The sequence below is a fragment of the Caretta caretta genome, chromosome 1, assembly GCF_965140235.1.
Source record: "Caretta caretta isolate rCarCar2 chromosome 1, rCarCar1.hap1, whole genome shotgun sequence".
Lineage (NCBI taxonomy): Eukaryota > Metazoa > Chordata > Testudines > Cheloniidae > Caretta > Caretta caretta.
Genome location: NC_134206.1, coordinates 22,966,310 through 22,981,541, shown reverse-complemented (window position 1 = coordinate 22,981,541; position 15,232 = coordinate 22,966,310). Strand labels below are relative to the sequence as shown.

The 15,232-nt window shown below is 38.0% G+C and overlaps 1 protein-coding gene across 2 annotated transcripts in view; it reads right to left on the bottom strand.

The window, feature by feature from the left end:
- Nucleotides 1-2,522: 2,522 nt before the first annotated feature.
- Nucleotides 2,523-15,232, bottom strand: part of EED (embryonic ectoderm development) — a 28,143-nt gene continuing 15,433 nt past the window's right edge. The window contains exons 3-13 of one of the 2 annotated variants that reach the window (XM_048841676.2): nt 14,819-14,911; nt 13,795-13,860; nt 12,914-13,039; nt 12,712-12,793; nt 10,767-10,858; nt 7,177-7,310; nt 5,627-5,732; nt 4,302-4,460; nt 3,776-3,849; nt 3,392-3,535; nt 2,523-2,855 (exon numbers count right to left, since the gene is read on the bottom strand). In XM_048841676.2, the coding sequence (XP_048697633.1) occupies nt 2,729-2,855; nt 3,392-3,535; nt 3,776-3,849; nt 4,302-4,460; nt 5,627-5,732; nt 7,177-7,310; nt 10,767-10,858; nt 12,712-12,793; nt 12,914-13,039; nt 13,795-13,860; nt 14,819-14,911 (1,203 nt within the window). In that variant the 3' untranslated portion in view covers nt 2,523-2,728. The remainder of the gene's footprint in view (nt 2,856-3,391; nt 3,536-3,775; nt 3,850-4,301; nt 4,461-5,626; nt 5,733-7,176; nt 7,311-10,766; nt 10,859-12,711; nt 12,794-12,913; nt 13,040-13,794; nt 13,861-14,818; nt 14,912-15,232) is intronic. The other variant, XM_048841686.2, reaches the window with a different exon arrangement.

Below are 15,232 nucleotides of genomic sequence, written 5' to 3'. Positions count from 1 at the left end.
TCTGAGTTGAGAGCGCTGTCCAGAGCGGTCAGAATGGAGCACTCTGGGATAGCTCCCGGAGGCCAATACCATCGAATTGTGTCCACAGTACCCCAAATTCGAGCCGGCAACGTCGATTTAAGCGCTAATCCACTTGTCAGGGGTGGAGTAAGGAAATCGATTTTAAGAGCCCTTTAAGTCGAAATAAAGGGCTTCATTGTGTGGACGGGTGCAGGTTTAAATCGATTTAACGCTGCTAAATTCCATCTAAAGTCCTAGTGTAGACCAGGGCCTAGAAGGAAAGAGGAGACTTGGGGGGTCCAAAGGCATTAAGCTGTAAAGCATCTGCAAAAGTTCAATGATTAAGCTCCAAATGTGAATGCCTTTATAACTGGGGATTTACCTGAGTGTGCAGCCAAGGGTTGCACTGCAGTGGCTAGTAAGGTTGGGGATAGGGCCACCCTTGCTGTTTCAGGGTTTTTGCCAAGAGTTTCCTGGCTTGTGCCATCGTTCTGTGACTTTTCACAGCATTAACCATAACAAATCTCACCATGACAGTAACACGTATAAAGCAGAGAAGATGAATTATTTCCTCAGATCTGGCTAATCCCTTTGAGCTCACTTTGAGCTGAAACGCGTGGTGCAAGAGGGATAAACCGACTAGTTTGCTGGGCATGTCAAAAATAAAAAGCAGCAAAATACAGTACTAAACAGTGAGATGGTCTAGAACAGGGGTTCTCAAACTTCATTGCGCTGTGACCCCCTTCTGACAACAAAAATTACGTAAGCCCAGGAGGGGAGATGGAAGCCTGAGCCCATCAAAACAGGGGAGCCAAAGCCTGAGCTCCACCACCCCAGGTGGGTGAGCCAGCCAAAGCTGAAGCCCAAGGGGTTCAGCCCTGGCTGGGTCCCTGTAACCTGAGCCCAGCCACCCAGGACTGAAGATCTTGGGCTTCAGCACTGGGTGGTGAGGCTTGGACTTTGGCCCCGGACCCCAGCAAGTCTAACACCAGCCCTGGCAATCTAATTAAAATGGGGTCCCAACCCACATTTTGAGAACCGCTGGTCTAGAATCCAGGCAACTTCAGGAGAGATGCTCAGGCACACTTACATGGGAAGTACAGTTTCTCCAATTCCAGTGATGTTTTATGTCCAAACAAGCAGTATTTTTTTAAAACTCGGCATCTCACATACTGAACACTTATGAGCTGCCTTTCAGCTTTAGATCTATTCTTCTTGGGAGCCTGCAGATATTAGAAGGCATCGCTAAGCAAATTCTAACATGAGTGCTGGTCATATTACTCACTAACTGGACAGGTGATCCTGTGAAAGTGAAACATTTACAATCTCCCAGAATTGGTTAAGAAATAGCTGAAGTGGCTTTTTCTGACAGAAAGAGCCAGACATGCCTCAGATTGGTGCTGTGGAGGACAAACTTTGAGCTAGCTCTACAAACCAAAAAAAAAAAAAAAAAAAAAGCGTGCGCAAGATGCACTATTAGGGTTGGTGTATTTGTTTCTATATTACCGTAGTACTTTCTTCCTGGGTTGTGCATGTTTAGAATCAAAAGAGGACAAGAGAAAAGAATGGAGATAAATTGGTTCTGGACAGCAAATTCTGATATATATATATATATATTTATTTAAAATAGTCAGATGACTATTTTGTATTGTCTTAGGTCACTTGTGTACTACTGGATTTGGAACTATACAGTGACAAAAACACCACACAAATGTCGTTAGCAGGAATATCTTGTTCAAGTTTCTCTCCTCATTCTTGGTTAACTGTATACATTTTAAGTTCAAATAAAAATATTAAAAACAGTAACAAGAGTCATTGTATAGTTTATTTGCTCTTACAACTAAACCTTTGACGAGACACCATAGAAGACCCAAAATTTAGGTTGTATTTGGGAAAAGGAATGTTTTATAAAACCTAAATACCCTTTTTTTAAAAGAGTCAGTAACAATGGCTAGGATTAAAGTATTCCCCTACACCAGTCAAAATCTGAACATTACAGCACTGAGGTAGTAAATAAGAATCAGGAAGCCAGGGTGGCTTATCTTGTTTTTCCACTATTCAACATTAAAATGCAAAAAGTAAACAAACATAGTATTTTGCCATTTATGTTAATGGATGAAAAGCACATTTGGGTTTTAAAATTCCTTCAGTTTTAATAATAATCTACAGTGAAAGTAACACAGGGAAAGGAACAGGTGCAAAATATTTTTAGCACAGCCACATCTCTCTTATATTATACTTTAAGGAACTTGTTATACAGATGAATGTAATTTAAATTATTGTAAACCCTAAGAAATATTTCTGTAGCAACATTACACTCCTTTTTTTATTATAAAACACACTTAAAAAAAGAAAAAGAAAAAAAAACACATGCAAGACTGCAATCTCATGTATACTCAATTCCTACCACAATGCTAACATGCATATGATATGTACCAGCTATACACAATGTAAAACAACATCACAGGTCACAGTTAAATTGTGAAATTCATTTCAGGTAAATAATTGAAGTGGACAATGCATAAAGCTTTACAAAAATATTTTTTATTAATGAAAGCAGCAGAGTCTGAGCAAGACAACAGTACAAAGAATGTAAACATTACTAAGTTCAGCTCCAGCCAACTGAACAGTGGAAAAAACTATTCTAAATGCAACTACAGTAGAAGCTAGTTAACAGGTTAAACTGTAAACCAACAATGTATTTTCTACTCTTAATTAAAAAAGGAACTTATCGTTGTCGGTCCCAGCGCCAGATACTGGCATCATCACAAACAGCTATAAGGATACTGCTATCCCTGCTAAAACTGGTTTGTCGAATGGCAGCAGCACATTTAGGATGGGTAAGTGTCGTACATCTACAAAGAAAGAAATGATTTAGTTGCAATGTTAAGTCTGCATTTGCTATTACACTTGTGAGTAAGGGCTTGCTGGATCAGAACTTTAACATGTTATCTGACTGACGCCAGTGGAAGCTCACTCACAAAGGAAAGGTTGGCAAGGCTGGGCCCTTATTGTATTCTGTACTCCTTAGTTAGCTGTTGGAACCCAGAGGAAATTAATTCTCTCTCACTGCAATTTCTTCCTCCACCCAAGATCAATTTTCATAAAGCTCTTCTGAAAGTGGATCATCTTAGGTAGGTTATGGTAATAAACGTAAGTATTAATTTTTACTTAGGAATACAGTATTGTAATTGGGTGATGAAAGACAGCAAGATTTCCAGGAAGGCCTCATATACGACTCTTCAATAGTCACCTGGCCAGGAACAGGTGGTCAACTGAAAAGTCACATTACAAGCCCCTCCAAATTATGCACGTAGCTAGCCTATGTAACTGTATTTCTACTATTACCCTAGTCCTTTCCCCTCCCCCTTCCATTGTGCGCCACACCCACCTGGAAAGTCTCCTCTCAATTACTTTGTAAACTTTTCTCCTAATTACTCTGTAAGCTCTTCGAAGCACGGACTTTCTTTTACTGTATCTACGTACAGTGCCCAGCACAATGCGGCCCCAACCTGACTGGGGCCTCTGGGCGCTACTGTAATAAATACAAATAATGATGTTAACTTTACAGGGTCAAAATGCTTATTCACCGTACAAGTTAGAATTGAAGGTGTGGCTACCACCACTCAAGAGTTTGTGTTATGGGTAAAGTAAGAAGGAAAGTGCCCTACCACCATTCAAGAGTATGTGCTGTGTAAAGAAGGAAAGTGCCCCAACTCCATGTCTCAGTATCACAAAGGAATCTAGGGGAGTTTAGAAATTTCTATATACTCACTTAGCCTTATGAGGATCTTCTATTTCCAAATCCCAAACATAAAGTTTGCCAACTTGATTGCCCAATGCAAGCATCTTTGAAATGAGAGAATATAGACACTTTAAAATATGGTATCAAAGAACAGAAGCCAGACTTCATAAAGTCTCTAAGACTGACAACATACACACACACGTGTGCACATAGCACTTCACGTACTCAAATCACTATAAAACCAATGATCCGCATTACACCCATGTGTCTTATGTATTTGCCTCAGTTTCCTCATCAGTAAAATGGAGATAAAAGATGGAATAATCTTCCCTCCAATACCACTAATGGAGAGTCAGGATTAAAATCTAGTGTTCATGACTACCAATAGTAAGCTCCTTGCTCCAGACCATGTTACCTCCCATCACATCAGCACATGTGAGCGGAAAACTTTTCCTCATATACCATTAAGGCATCTAAATATGTAACCGGGGAAGAGTTAGTTTCTGAAACTGGGATCTTCTTCAAATACAGCAAAAAGTTCAAAGCTTACTCTTACCTTTTGCCAGAAGTCCATTGAAAACCTCATATACCAGATATCGCACTGACTATAATCAAATCGTCCTAGTATAGTCACATTTGACTCACTGGGCTTGATTTTATCTATATCATCCTCCATTTTGCCAGGTTTCCAGCACACAATAGCATTTTCACAGGACTATGGGAAGAGTAAGAAGAATCACTTACTTGAGGGGGGGAAAAAAAAACCCGGAAAAAAAAACCCCATAAACACGACCCATGCTTTTTTCAAACTATAATTTTATCCAAACTTCTCCTTGTACAACTACCCTCGAATACATAAAGAAAAAAATCAAGGATGTCACTTGGAATCTTAGGGCTTGTCTACACTGCCACTTTACAGCACTGCAACTTTCTTGCTCAGAGGCGTAAAAAAACACACCCGAACGCTGCAAGTTTCAGCGCTGTAACATGCCAGTGTAGACAGTGCACCAGCACTGGGAGCCAGGCCCCCCAACGCTGGGAGCTACGCCCCTCGTGGAGGTGGGTTTTTAGAGCGCTGGGAGAGCTCTCTGCCAGCGCTGTGCTGTGACTACACAAGCCACTTTAACGTGCTGCCGTGGCAGTTCTTTCCCATTGCCAGTGAAGACATGCCCTTAGGTGTCTATCCACAGATCTTACACCATGCAGTCCAAACACAGCCAGCTCACCCCAAGCTACTTGCCAATGACCTTTAATTGCCAAAGGAGTGCGAGTGAAGTGCACTTGGACAATTCAAACACCGAAGAGGGGTTTAGTTCTGTCTCTATGCAAATTTGAAGAATTTTAGTAATGTTCCAAACATGTTTCTTGCTAGAAACGAGCTAAGTTGTTTTCAAGTCTCAGAGTAAACAGGTCTTAGCCAACATTTGCAGAGCAAACATTACCAACGTTGCAACACAAATCAAAGTCATTCCATGATGTAGACTTTCCAACTTAAGTACACCTATTTCATTTCTCCTTTTTGTTGCAAGAGCTATATGAACTCCCAGAAATGAACAGTCTTGCTTTTTTCCCTAATGAACATTCCACCCGAATCCTGGCTTTTCAGTGCTCATATACTTTTACTAGAGCTTTGATTGCTAGAAGAATTTACATAGATTTTTAATATAAGATGCTTATATACCCAAACCTAATTAGTTAAACTCTCAATCTACCTAGAAAAAAATCACCTTGCATGGCACAATAAGTTAACTTTCCAGCCAATAAATCAAAGCAGCAGAAAGACACCCCATTCTACTCCACTCTCACCCGAAAACTATTGTTTGAGGCCCTGAATGTAAGCAAATAATCTTGAACAATATGGCTAAACAGTAGACACTTTACCTTGGAAAGTATTAGATCTCCTAACCATCGTACACAGTCAACATAGTTCCTATGTATATCTCTGGTGGAAAAGTCAGGAAAGTGAATTTTCTGAGAAATAAAAGGCCTGTGGGGAAAAACCAATGAGTCATAGCAAGAAGGGCAAAGAGAGGCACTTAAAAAAAAAACTATTTAAAACACTAAAATGATAATTTATAACTGTCAGTAGAACCTTTTTCTACTGTGTCTAACAATTTGCGGCGTACATTTCAGAAACTTATCTGAAAGGTAAATACTACAAGACTATCTTCAGTGAATTAGCTGAGGTCCCAACATATCTGTGGGTAGGGGGTAGAGGAGAGGAAAGACTGGAGGCACTGGAAAGACATGTTAGCCTCTGAAGAAATTCGGCAATCCCTGTGTCAAACACTTCAAGTCGTGTTAAAACAGAAACAACTTCTGGGATTCCTTCAGCCCCCAACATTCTTCAAGCAAAATCTAAAATGTTTTGACAAGGTATGTGTAAGAACACACTAAGGATCTTGTTTTGTCTGAAGTGCCATTTAAGATTTGGTAACATTAAGAAGTAGGCACACTTCTAGTATTAGTCCCATTGTAAAATGTCAGGTTTCAGAGTAACAGCCGTGTTAGTCTGTATTCGCAAAAAGAAAAGGAGTACTTGTGGCACCTTAGAGACTAACCAATTTATTTGAGCATAAGCTTTCGTGAGCTACAGCTCACTTCATCGGATGCATGTCTTCTGCAGTTTCCCCAGTATGCATCCGATGAAGTGAGCTGTAGCTCACGAAAGCTTATGCTCAAATAAATTGGTTAGTCTCTAAGGTGCCACAAGTACTCCTTTTCTTATTGTAAAATGTGTTTAGTATATTTTAGATCCTTCACATTTTATTTCACAAATTGGAGGCTACTCAACACTAGGGTTGGTACAAGCAGGTAATTACATGAGTTGGTTTCCCTTAATATTAAGGACAAATTTTGCTAGTAGCATAACTGAAAGGTAACAGTCTTTTCAAATCAACTTATTTCTTAGAAATTGGATCTCAGGAGGATTGAAAATTTCAAGTGTAATTCCAACTGTGTAAGTATTTTTGCCCTATATCCCCCAAATAAATTACTGATTACAATAACTTGTATTATTTTCATACTTAGAATTTAAGGAACTATTTACTACAGTCTAGTCAATTATTCTGATGTGTATTTGTTACTCTACTATAAACCTTTGAGGGGACAGGAAAGGCTGCTGATATGTATTTATATATATGCTTCAGAAATTAGAACTGGATTAAAACACCAATTCCCAAAACCATCCAATTGCGCATAAATGGAAGAAGTCAGACTATTTCAATAAGTGTTTGGACCTATAATTAAACAGAACACTGTTGCCACCACATATCAGTAAGAGAAGCCTTCTTCCAGAGCAATTTAGGGATCAGCACCTCCTAAATCAATGGAAAACCTCCCTCATTACAGTGGGAGCTGATATGGGCCCTTGGTGAGAAGATTCATATTTAGTAGATATATCAACGAATAAAGATCAAGATTGTGTTCACCTGTTGGTTTTATTTGGATTGTACTCATAAGACTCCTTAATGGCATTCATCATTCTCTTTGAATTGATTCTCCAGAGTTTCAGAGAGTGATCCATACCACAGGACATTATTTTCTCACCAAGAAGGTCATAATCCTACACAAAAAGAGTCAGCTTTAAGCCCTCAATATTAAGTTTCAGCATACTAACTCACTGATTCTATTTTCTTCATTTACATTAGATGCATATATGTTCAAGTCATATTTTCAGTCTAGAGAGCAAGCTAAATAAGCATATTTCAAGATAGAAAACTATTAAATATAACTTAAGCCTGCTTCCTGTAAAAGGTATCATATCTTGGCACACCTATTTTACTCTCTTGAATGCAAAAAACAAGAGCACATTCAATGAAGCTGAAAGACAACAAATTGAAGACTAGTATTTTCCCCAACATAGAACCTGTGCCACAGGATTTAATTGAGGCAAAGACTATAGTAGAATTTAGAAAAGGATTGGACACAAATGAGGGCCATCCACCATTACAATATACAGAACAAAAACAATTTTAAGAGGATATAAACCCTTATACTTCAGAGGGTAAGCCAGCAAGTGGCTGGGGATAAGAAAATGTTTTTCTATGGGAAGGTTATTCCTTAATTGTCCACTATATGGTTTCTTGCATCTTCTTCTGAAGTATCTGGTACTGGCCAATATCAGAAACATTACTGGGCTAGAAGAACCACTGATCTGATTTGGTATGGCAATACCGATGTTTCTATGGGAAGAAAGACCAAAGCCAAATGATTAATTGTTTCTAGCACAAATATTCTATCTAGGTATTTGTTACATACCAATAAAATTTGAGTATTTCTACATAAACAGAGCCATAAGTAAGCAAGCATAACAAGCACAAGTCACTGTTTCCCTTATTAATGTAACCCTTTTCCTTCCTTATCCATTCCTCTCTCTTCATATTTTTTGTTGCTTTCCTTCGTGTTATGCGCACAATTTGATTAAGATATATGAGGCCGGGACAGTATTGAAAGCTCATCTTAGATGTAAACCATGCTGAATGTTAAATTTGTGTCAAGTCCTTAATTACTAAAGAAATAGTACTGAATTAATTGTATACTACTGTAGGCCAAAACAGAAATTGTGGGACGTTTGACTGTATTCTCTTGTGGATGAAAGCACCAGGTTTTTTGTTCTACTCATCCTTAAAGCTCACTTATGCAAAATCTTTCAACACCAAGTCACCTTTGAAAGGTGTTTTATAGACAGACCAGTAAACTCCACAGTTATGTGATGCTTGGATTATGCAAGGTTTGTTGGGTCTCCCAAATAAAAGTTTGTACAGGTGTCCAAGAAACATTTCTGTAATCAAAGATTATTTGTATACATCAAAAGTAGAAGACAGAAATAGGTATAAAGGTTTTGGTGGCATGAAGCAATAACTGCATCTCTTGAGAGGTGAATCTACAGGAGAGTGCATACTGTAAACCATCCCAAACAAGTGTCAAAAAAAAGAGAAATTATTTAAATTGCTTTGATTTAAAGTAATGGATTTTAATCTCATTTTGCATTTGTACTTTTTAGTGATTTTGATAGATTCATAGATACTAAGGTCATAAGGGACCATTATGATCATCTAGTCCGACCTCCTGCACAACACAGGCCACAGAATCTCACCCACCCACTCCTGCGAAAAACCTCTCACCTATGTCTGAGCTACTGACGTCCTCAAATCGTGGTTTAAAGACTTCAAGGAGCAGAGAATCCTCCAGCAAATGACCCGTGCCCCATGCTACAGAGGAAGGCGAAAAACCTCCAGGGCCTCTTCCAATCTGCCCTGGAGGAAAATTCCTTCCCAACCCCAAATATGGCGATCAGCTAAACCCTGAGCAGATGGGCAAGATTCACCAGCCAGATACCCAGGAAAGAATTTTCTGTAGTAACTCAGATCCCACCCCATCTAACATCCCATCACAGGTTATTGGGCCTATTTACCATAAATATTTAAAGATCAAGGTTGATCATAAAGAAAGTTTGATTTTCACTGCTTTGTAACTATTAAAACATGTTGATTCACAATTAAATGTAGCCTTTACACTAAACTTGGTGCTTTTGCTGACCAGAAAGATATGGTGTATCTACACACATTTATTTAAGGTATTATATTTCTTAACTAAATAAATATTAAGAAATGATGAACAATTCATTTCTTATTTAGTAGAAGAATATTAAGTTTTACTTGTGAATTGTGTCAAGCTCCATTTGGATGGATGTTAAAATTCAAATTAAATGCACAAAAGAACATTTCAAAACGATTTCTATTAGTTAAATAAAACTACCTTAAATGTGCTGGTTACACAAGAAAAAAAGTTTTTCAGAACAAAACATGTTTTGTATTTAAAGCTAACTGTTTTATTAAAGCAAAAGAAGTACTATCTGTAGTTAGTGAATTGAACTGATGGTCATTGAACTGGACTAGCTGAACAAACTGACATGAAGAAAACATTCTCTCTACACCCGAAGAAGCTACTGTTGTCAAAAGCTGGTGTAGCACTTCAACAAATTCTGATTCTAGGTGCTTAGCCAGTGACTTCCACCAGTTCAGCACTATGACTTTCTTTAAAACTGCAGCCGCAAACATGTATTGCTTAATATTAATCCTTTCTTAATAGGTTATAGTAAATTTAGGCATAAAAACACATTGTAATAATTTCAAATTTTAAATAGGCTTACTTTTAAAAATAAACCTGTTTATATAAAAATGTAATGATTTTTTTTAATCAATTTTATCCACTTAAAATATAAGATGGTTGGAAGTCTATTCTATATATTTACAGAAAAATTATAAATATTTTAGAGATTTAAAATATAACTTTTGTTTTTCTTTCAACTTCGGCCTACTTAAGATATTTGTATTGTGCCTATCACCAGAAGTCAAAAGGATTCACTCACATGTGTAAAATTAAGCACAGGTAGGATAACGGCCTTAGACTGCAAGTTCTTCAGGGTAGGGAGTGTCTCTCTATTCCATGAAAAGCTATGCAATCTTTCGCACTTTAAGCTATATGTTACAAATGCAAAAACTGAAGGATAAAGCTATTTTAAACTTTGGTTGCTTCATCCAACTACCTACTAAAACTAAACCTTTTAAATATTAGTGTAGCTACTGACCAGTTTCTCTTACCCTATGATGAGTTCTCTCAGCTGAGGTCAACTGGGATGCTTACAGTTCCTAGAGGCATTCATTAGAACAAGGTGTTCCTAGTGAAGGGCTTTGAACAGTTCCTTCCCATTTCCATCCAACACGACTCTTTAATCCCACAGAGTCCTAGTTTATTTACCTTCACGACATGTTGCAAAATATCCAATTTCGCTAGAGAGTTTGAGTGACGCAGGTGTCAGTTTTTATGGGCTGGCAAGTATTTTAGTGCTGATGTGTAATCTTAGAATTATATTAGCCTAAATGTGTTTTTAAAAGAGTTCAGTTCATGTACTTTGGGTTTGCTGGGCACAATATTTAAGCCTAAATATGATTCAAAGAGAGATATTGGGATTCCCATACATAAGAGTGAAGGCATTGCCCTATAGTTTTCCACTTACTGCACTTAAGACTTCATCCCTGTGCCCTTCTACTCCTCCAAATATTGCAACCAGCGTGTCTGTTTGGATGTTCCACAGTCTCAGTGCATGATCTAGAATACAAACACAGAAGCTGACAGGTTAACCTTAATCATCCATTTGTACCTCAATAAAGTTAACGTAGCCACCACTTTCATGAACAGGAATCCCACGGTAGCATTTATAATGTATGAAAAGTATGTTCTTCCATTACTACAAGAAAAAATTGTTTTCAGTTGAATGTTAGTATCATTTTAACACCACTCTAGGTATGGTTGAGAAATTTTTCAGTCTAATGATGAACTCCTACCTAGCCTATTTTCAGGCCTTAAGTCATTTCCTGGGGAGAGGGGAAGGAAAAATATATTTCAGCCAAAAGTTAATGTCCCATTCATTCTCAGCTCTAAAAATCCCTTTAGTCATTTGAGTTACCAAGTATGCAGGAAAAAAAGGGTGCTTTTCACTCTTTAAAGTATTCAGCTATTATTTTGTGCTCTGATAAGCCAAAAAAGGTTTTTAATACAGTGTGGACTGAGGGCAGGAATGGGCCATAAATTACATACACGCAACTTCCACTGAAGTCAGTGGAACTCATCTAGCTGTTTCATAAGACAGAATTTCGTGCCAATTTTCAATGAAGAGCCACTGACATTTAAAAACATCAAGTTTAGAAAGAACTGAAAGAAGATTTTATGGTTCCACTAAAGTACAGTACACTATAAGATGGATGTGTCAGACTAGTTGCATTTTGCTTCCCCTTCCTCCCCCCACTCTCTCCTCATCTATATTGGAAGTGGGCAAGCAGTTCTTGGCCATCCAAGAGACAAAATTTGATCCAGTGATCATACAATAGTGCGACTGCATAATTTTCACGTCTTTAAAGTTCCAAACTATTTAATTACAAATAAAATAAACTCAAAAAATTATGGTTCATACAGCTACACCACACTATACACAAAGCTGCAGGAATCACTTTCAGTTTCTCAACTCTTGTTCTTGTGAAGTCTCATCCACAACACTGCACTATTGTAGGATGTTCCACCTTTGGAACAGAATAAGTTTTTAACTCTAGCATTTGCAAAACTTCACTCTTGTGAGCACACAGTCTTGCTTTAAGTTAGTCAAGTTTAAGAGGTTATGATTGGTTGGATAGTCTAATCAAGACAATACGAACCAGTTCTCCTTTCACTTCCTCCTAATTTATACTCATGTAAGTGACAGGAGAATCAGGCTAAGAATTTTTTTCCATTCTGAAAGTAGTGTGCACCATGTAACCCACACCAGTAGGTGGCAGGACAACTCAGCATATAAAAACCAATTTAAATGATAATCACAAAGCTCCATCAATGCCCAACGGTTTGCACAACTGTCATAGCTAAACATGGATGTTTTCTTTCTACCTACAGAGACATTGTTTTCAGTCCCTAGGTACCAATGGATGCAGTTACATCTAATACAGGCCGTGGGTTTCATCTAACCCACATAAATCCAAATTAACAGAGTTAATTTGTTCTAGAGTTTCAATGCTTCAAGTTGGTTTCAGGATATGAGAGAGAGAAGGTGGGTCTGGCAATATCTTTTTATTGGATCAACTTCTGTTGATGGAAGCAACAAGCTTTCGAGCTTCACAGAGCTCTTCTTCAGGTCTGGAAGAGATAACCAGAGTGTGCCAGCTCTTTTCCAGACCTGAAGAAGAGCTCTGTGAAGCTCAAAAGCTTGTTGCTTCCATCAACAGAAGTTGATCCAATAAAAAGATATTACCTCACCCACCTTGTCCACCTCAATTCTTAAAGTGTCATACATTGATCTTTGTGTTCTGATGGGGTTTAGCTCGTCTCGTTCACAGCCAAGACCTCTTACATAGTATTTAAAAAAAAATCTAAGTAGATGGTTCCTAAACAAAAAATAAGCAGCTAAACTGCCGTACCTTTGCTTACAGACAAAAGGAGATTTGGATCCCTTGGATGAAATTTCAGTTCATTGATTGCATTTCCATGGCCCACGTAGTGCTAGAACAGATTTCAAAGATAAAATTATTTCCCACCCCTCAAATTGAGATAGTTAGACTAGATACATTGTAAATTATTTTAGAAAGCTGCAATCTGCAGTTTGAAGCCGTGACCACTCACCTTTATGCACTGCATTGTAATGGGATTAATTATCCTAATAATACCCCTTGACCCAGCCACAGCCAGAAGCGGGTGACTTGTATTGCTATCATAGGTCCATGCACAAGTATAAAAGTTCTCATCTGCCTAATAGGTGCCATGTTAAGGACTACAGAAGCAGCTGTAGAGAGTAAGGTATTCATACATTTGTTTAGAAGCACAGTTGCTGTTTTGTAAAAGAGCTCAATAGTGTATGACCAGAGATAAGAAGATTAATATGTATTCTGATTTCTAAGCTCTCTACAACTCCACTCCTTCCCCTGTGCTTGTTTCTCTCCTTGCTGCTCTTTTTGCTTCCTCATACTGCACCATACACCTGAAATGCTCTCTGATCTATCAGCTCTTTCTTCTTCTTCAAAAGGACTCAAGTGGTGAGACTAAATGACTAAAATGAAGGTGAGAAAATAATTTATTAGCCATGTAATTGGTCTAACCTCAGGACTGGAGCCAGGAATTCCCATTTCCAATCCTGGCCCAATCAGTAAAATAGGAATGCTACGTACTACATAGCAGTGCTAGAAAACTGTAGAAGCTACGAACATGAAACATGTTATACAAGTATTAGCGCTGGGAGGCATAAGATTATGTTGAATCATTTTAACAATATTTTATATAACATGTTTCATGATTCTGCATTTGTAATATTAGAAAAGTAAAGCTAAAATTTGTGGGATACAGGCAGGAGTTTGGATCTGAAGTGAAGAATGTTCCTTATCAACAGGTGTTTACAGTATTTTATCACAGACAATTCAATTGTTACACATCAAGAGGGAGTAAACAAACGTTTCTCATGTTAGTCCTACTAAAATACCATTTTATGACAAGCTGCTTTAGAAGGATACATCAGCATCCACGTAAGACTGCAATAAACGTATTTCTCCTTGGGAATGACACTCATATAACGTAACCTGGGGGAAAAAAAGGTTTACTGGATTATTAATTTCATGCAATATGGCGTGTGATTTTCACATTCATCTGTGCAAACTGAAAGGTGTCTTGTTCTACACAAGTCCCATCTACTATCTGTTCCTTAGCTGAATGTGGAAGTGGTTCGATGCAAAAGCATTCACGTGTCTTATCAGACTAATGACTTATTTAAACATTCCTCATCGTGAAACTTGCTAGGGATGAAAGCTGCTGACAGGCTATACCATACCCTGAAATTAATACAATTAGTTCTAACCTAACTTGTTACTTCTATTTGATATTGACAAACCATTCTATTGTCTGGTTTAATTTCTTTGCACAGAACTATGGCCCTTGTTACTTATTTCTCTACATTACTTAGTGCTTGTAATAACTGCCGCACTGACAACCCTGGAAAAATGAAATTCTCTTATTTACTCATAAAACAGTATTCTCTGAATGCTCTGTTAACTATTTCTTAAGGCTGCTGTTAAGTGAACGCCTGTTCACCAAGAATCCATCAACTCATCTCACATAGGCCACTAATCTTTACTTAGTATCAGTACTTGGCACATTGACACCAATAAAGATGCTTCTTTCATTCTTTTGTACATCACTTAGCCCTTTAAACAGGTTACAGCTGAGAACCAACACTTTACCTGAAAAGAATTTTAGTGTCTCCCTTTCAGAAATCTTCCAACCTCTACAAAACTGAAGGAATTTTAGTAAAATAGGAGCCTTATTCTCAAGCCGCTGAAGCATGCCACCACATTTCAAACTACTGGATTCACCCGTCTTAAAATTGCAAGCACTTACAGCCTTGAAAAATGGAATATAAAACACCACCACAGTATTTTAAATATTGAACACTGGTAACTGGAGGGAGAAGAAAATGGCATACAGATAAAGAAGCACGTGTAGGGGCAACATGATTAGACAGAAACTGAGCATATTACTCACTCTGTTGCTGCCTACAGTGGCAAACACTAATGGATCTCCTTCCTTACTGTGCCAGTTAAACTGGACTCCAAACAATGGCTGACTGTGGTCCTCCTGTAAAGGAAAAATAAGATTAAGGAAACATGTGAGAGAATGAAGACCAGACATTATTTCTCAGAAACTCATGATTTGTGGCAAAAGGAGCCTATTTTTGTACAACCTCTTCCCATATAAAAGGTCACTACATTTATAGCCGTTTACATGTTCTGACCCGATATACTCGCTCTTAAAAAAGGAGTAGCACAGCACATTAACTTGTTAGTCTTCAGGGGAGGTAAAAACATGTTCCTCTGCTCCAAGCTTTAAAGGCAAAGTGAAAAAAACACCACCTCTTATGTACTGGTTCTATTTGCAGCTTGGACTACTTGCTTGTTT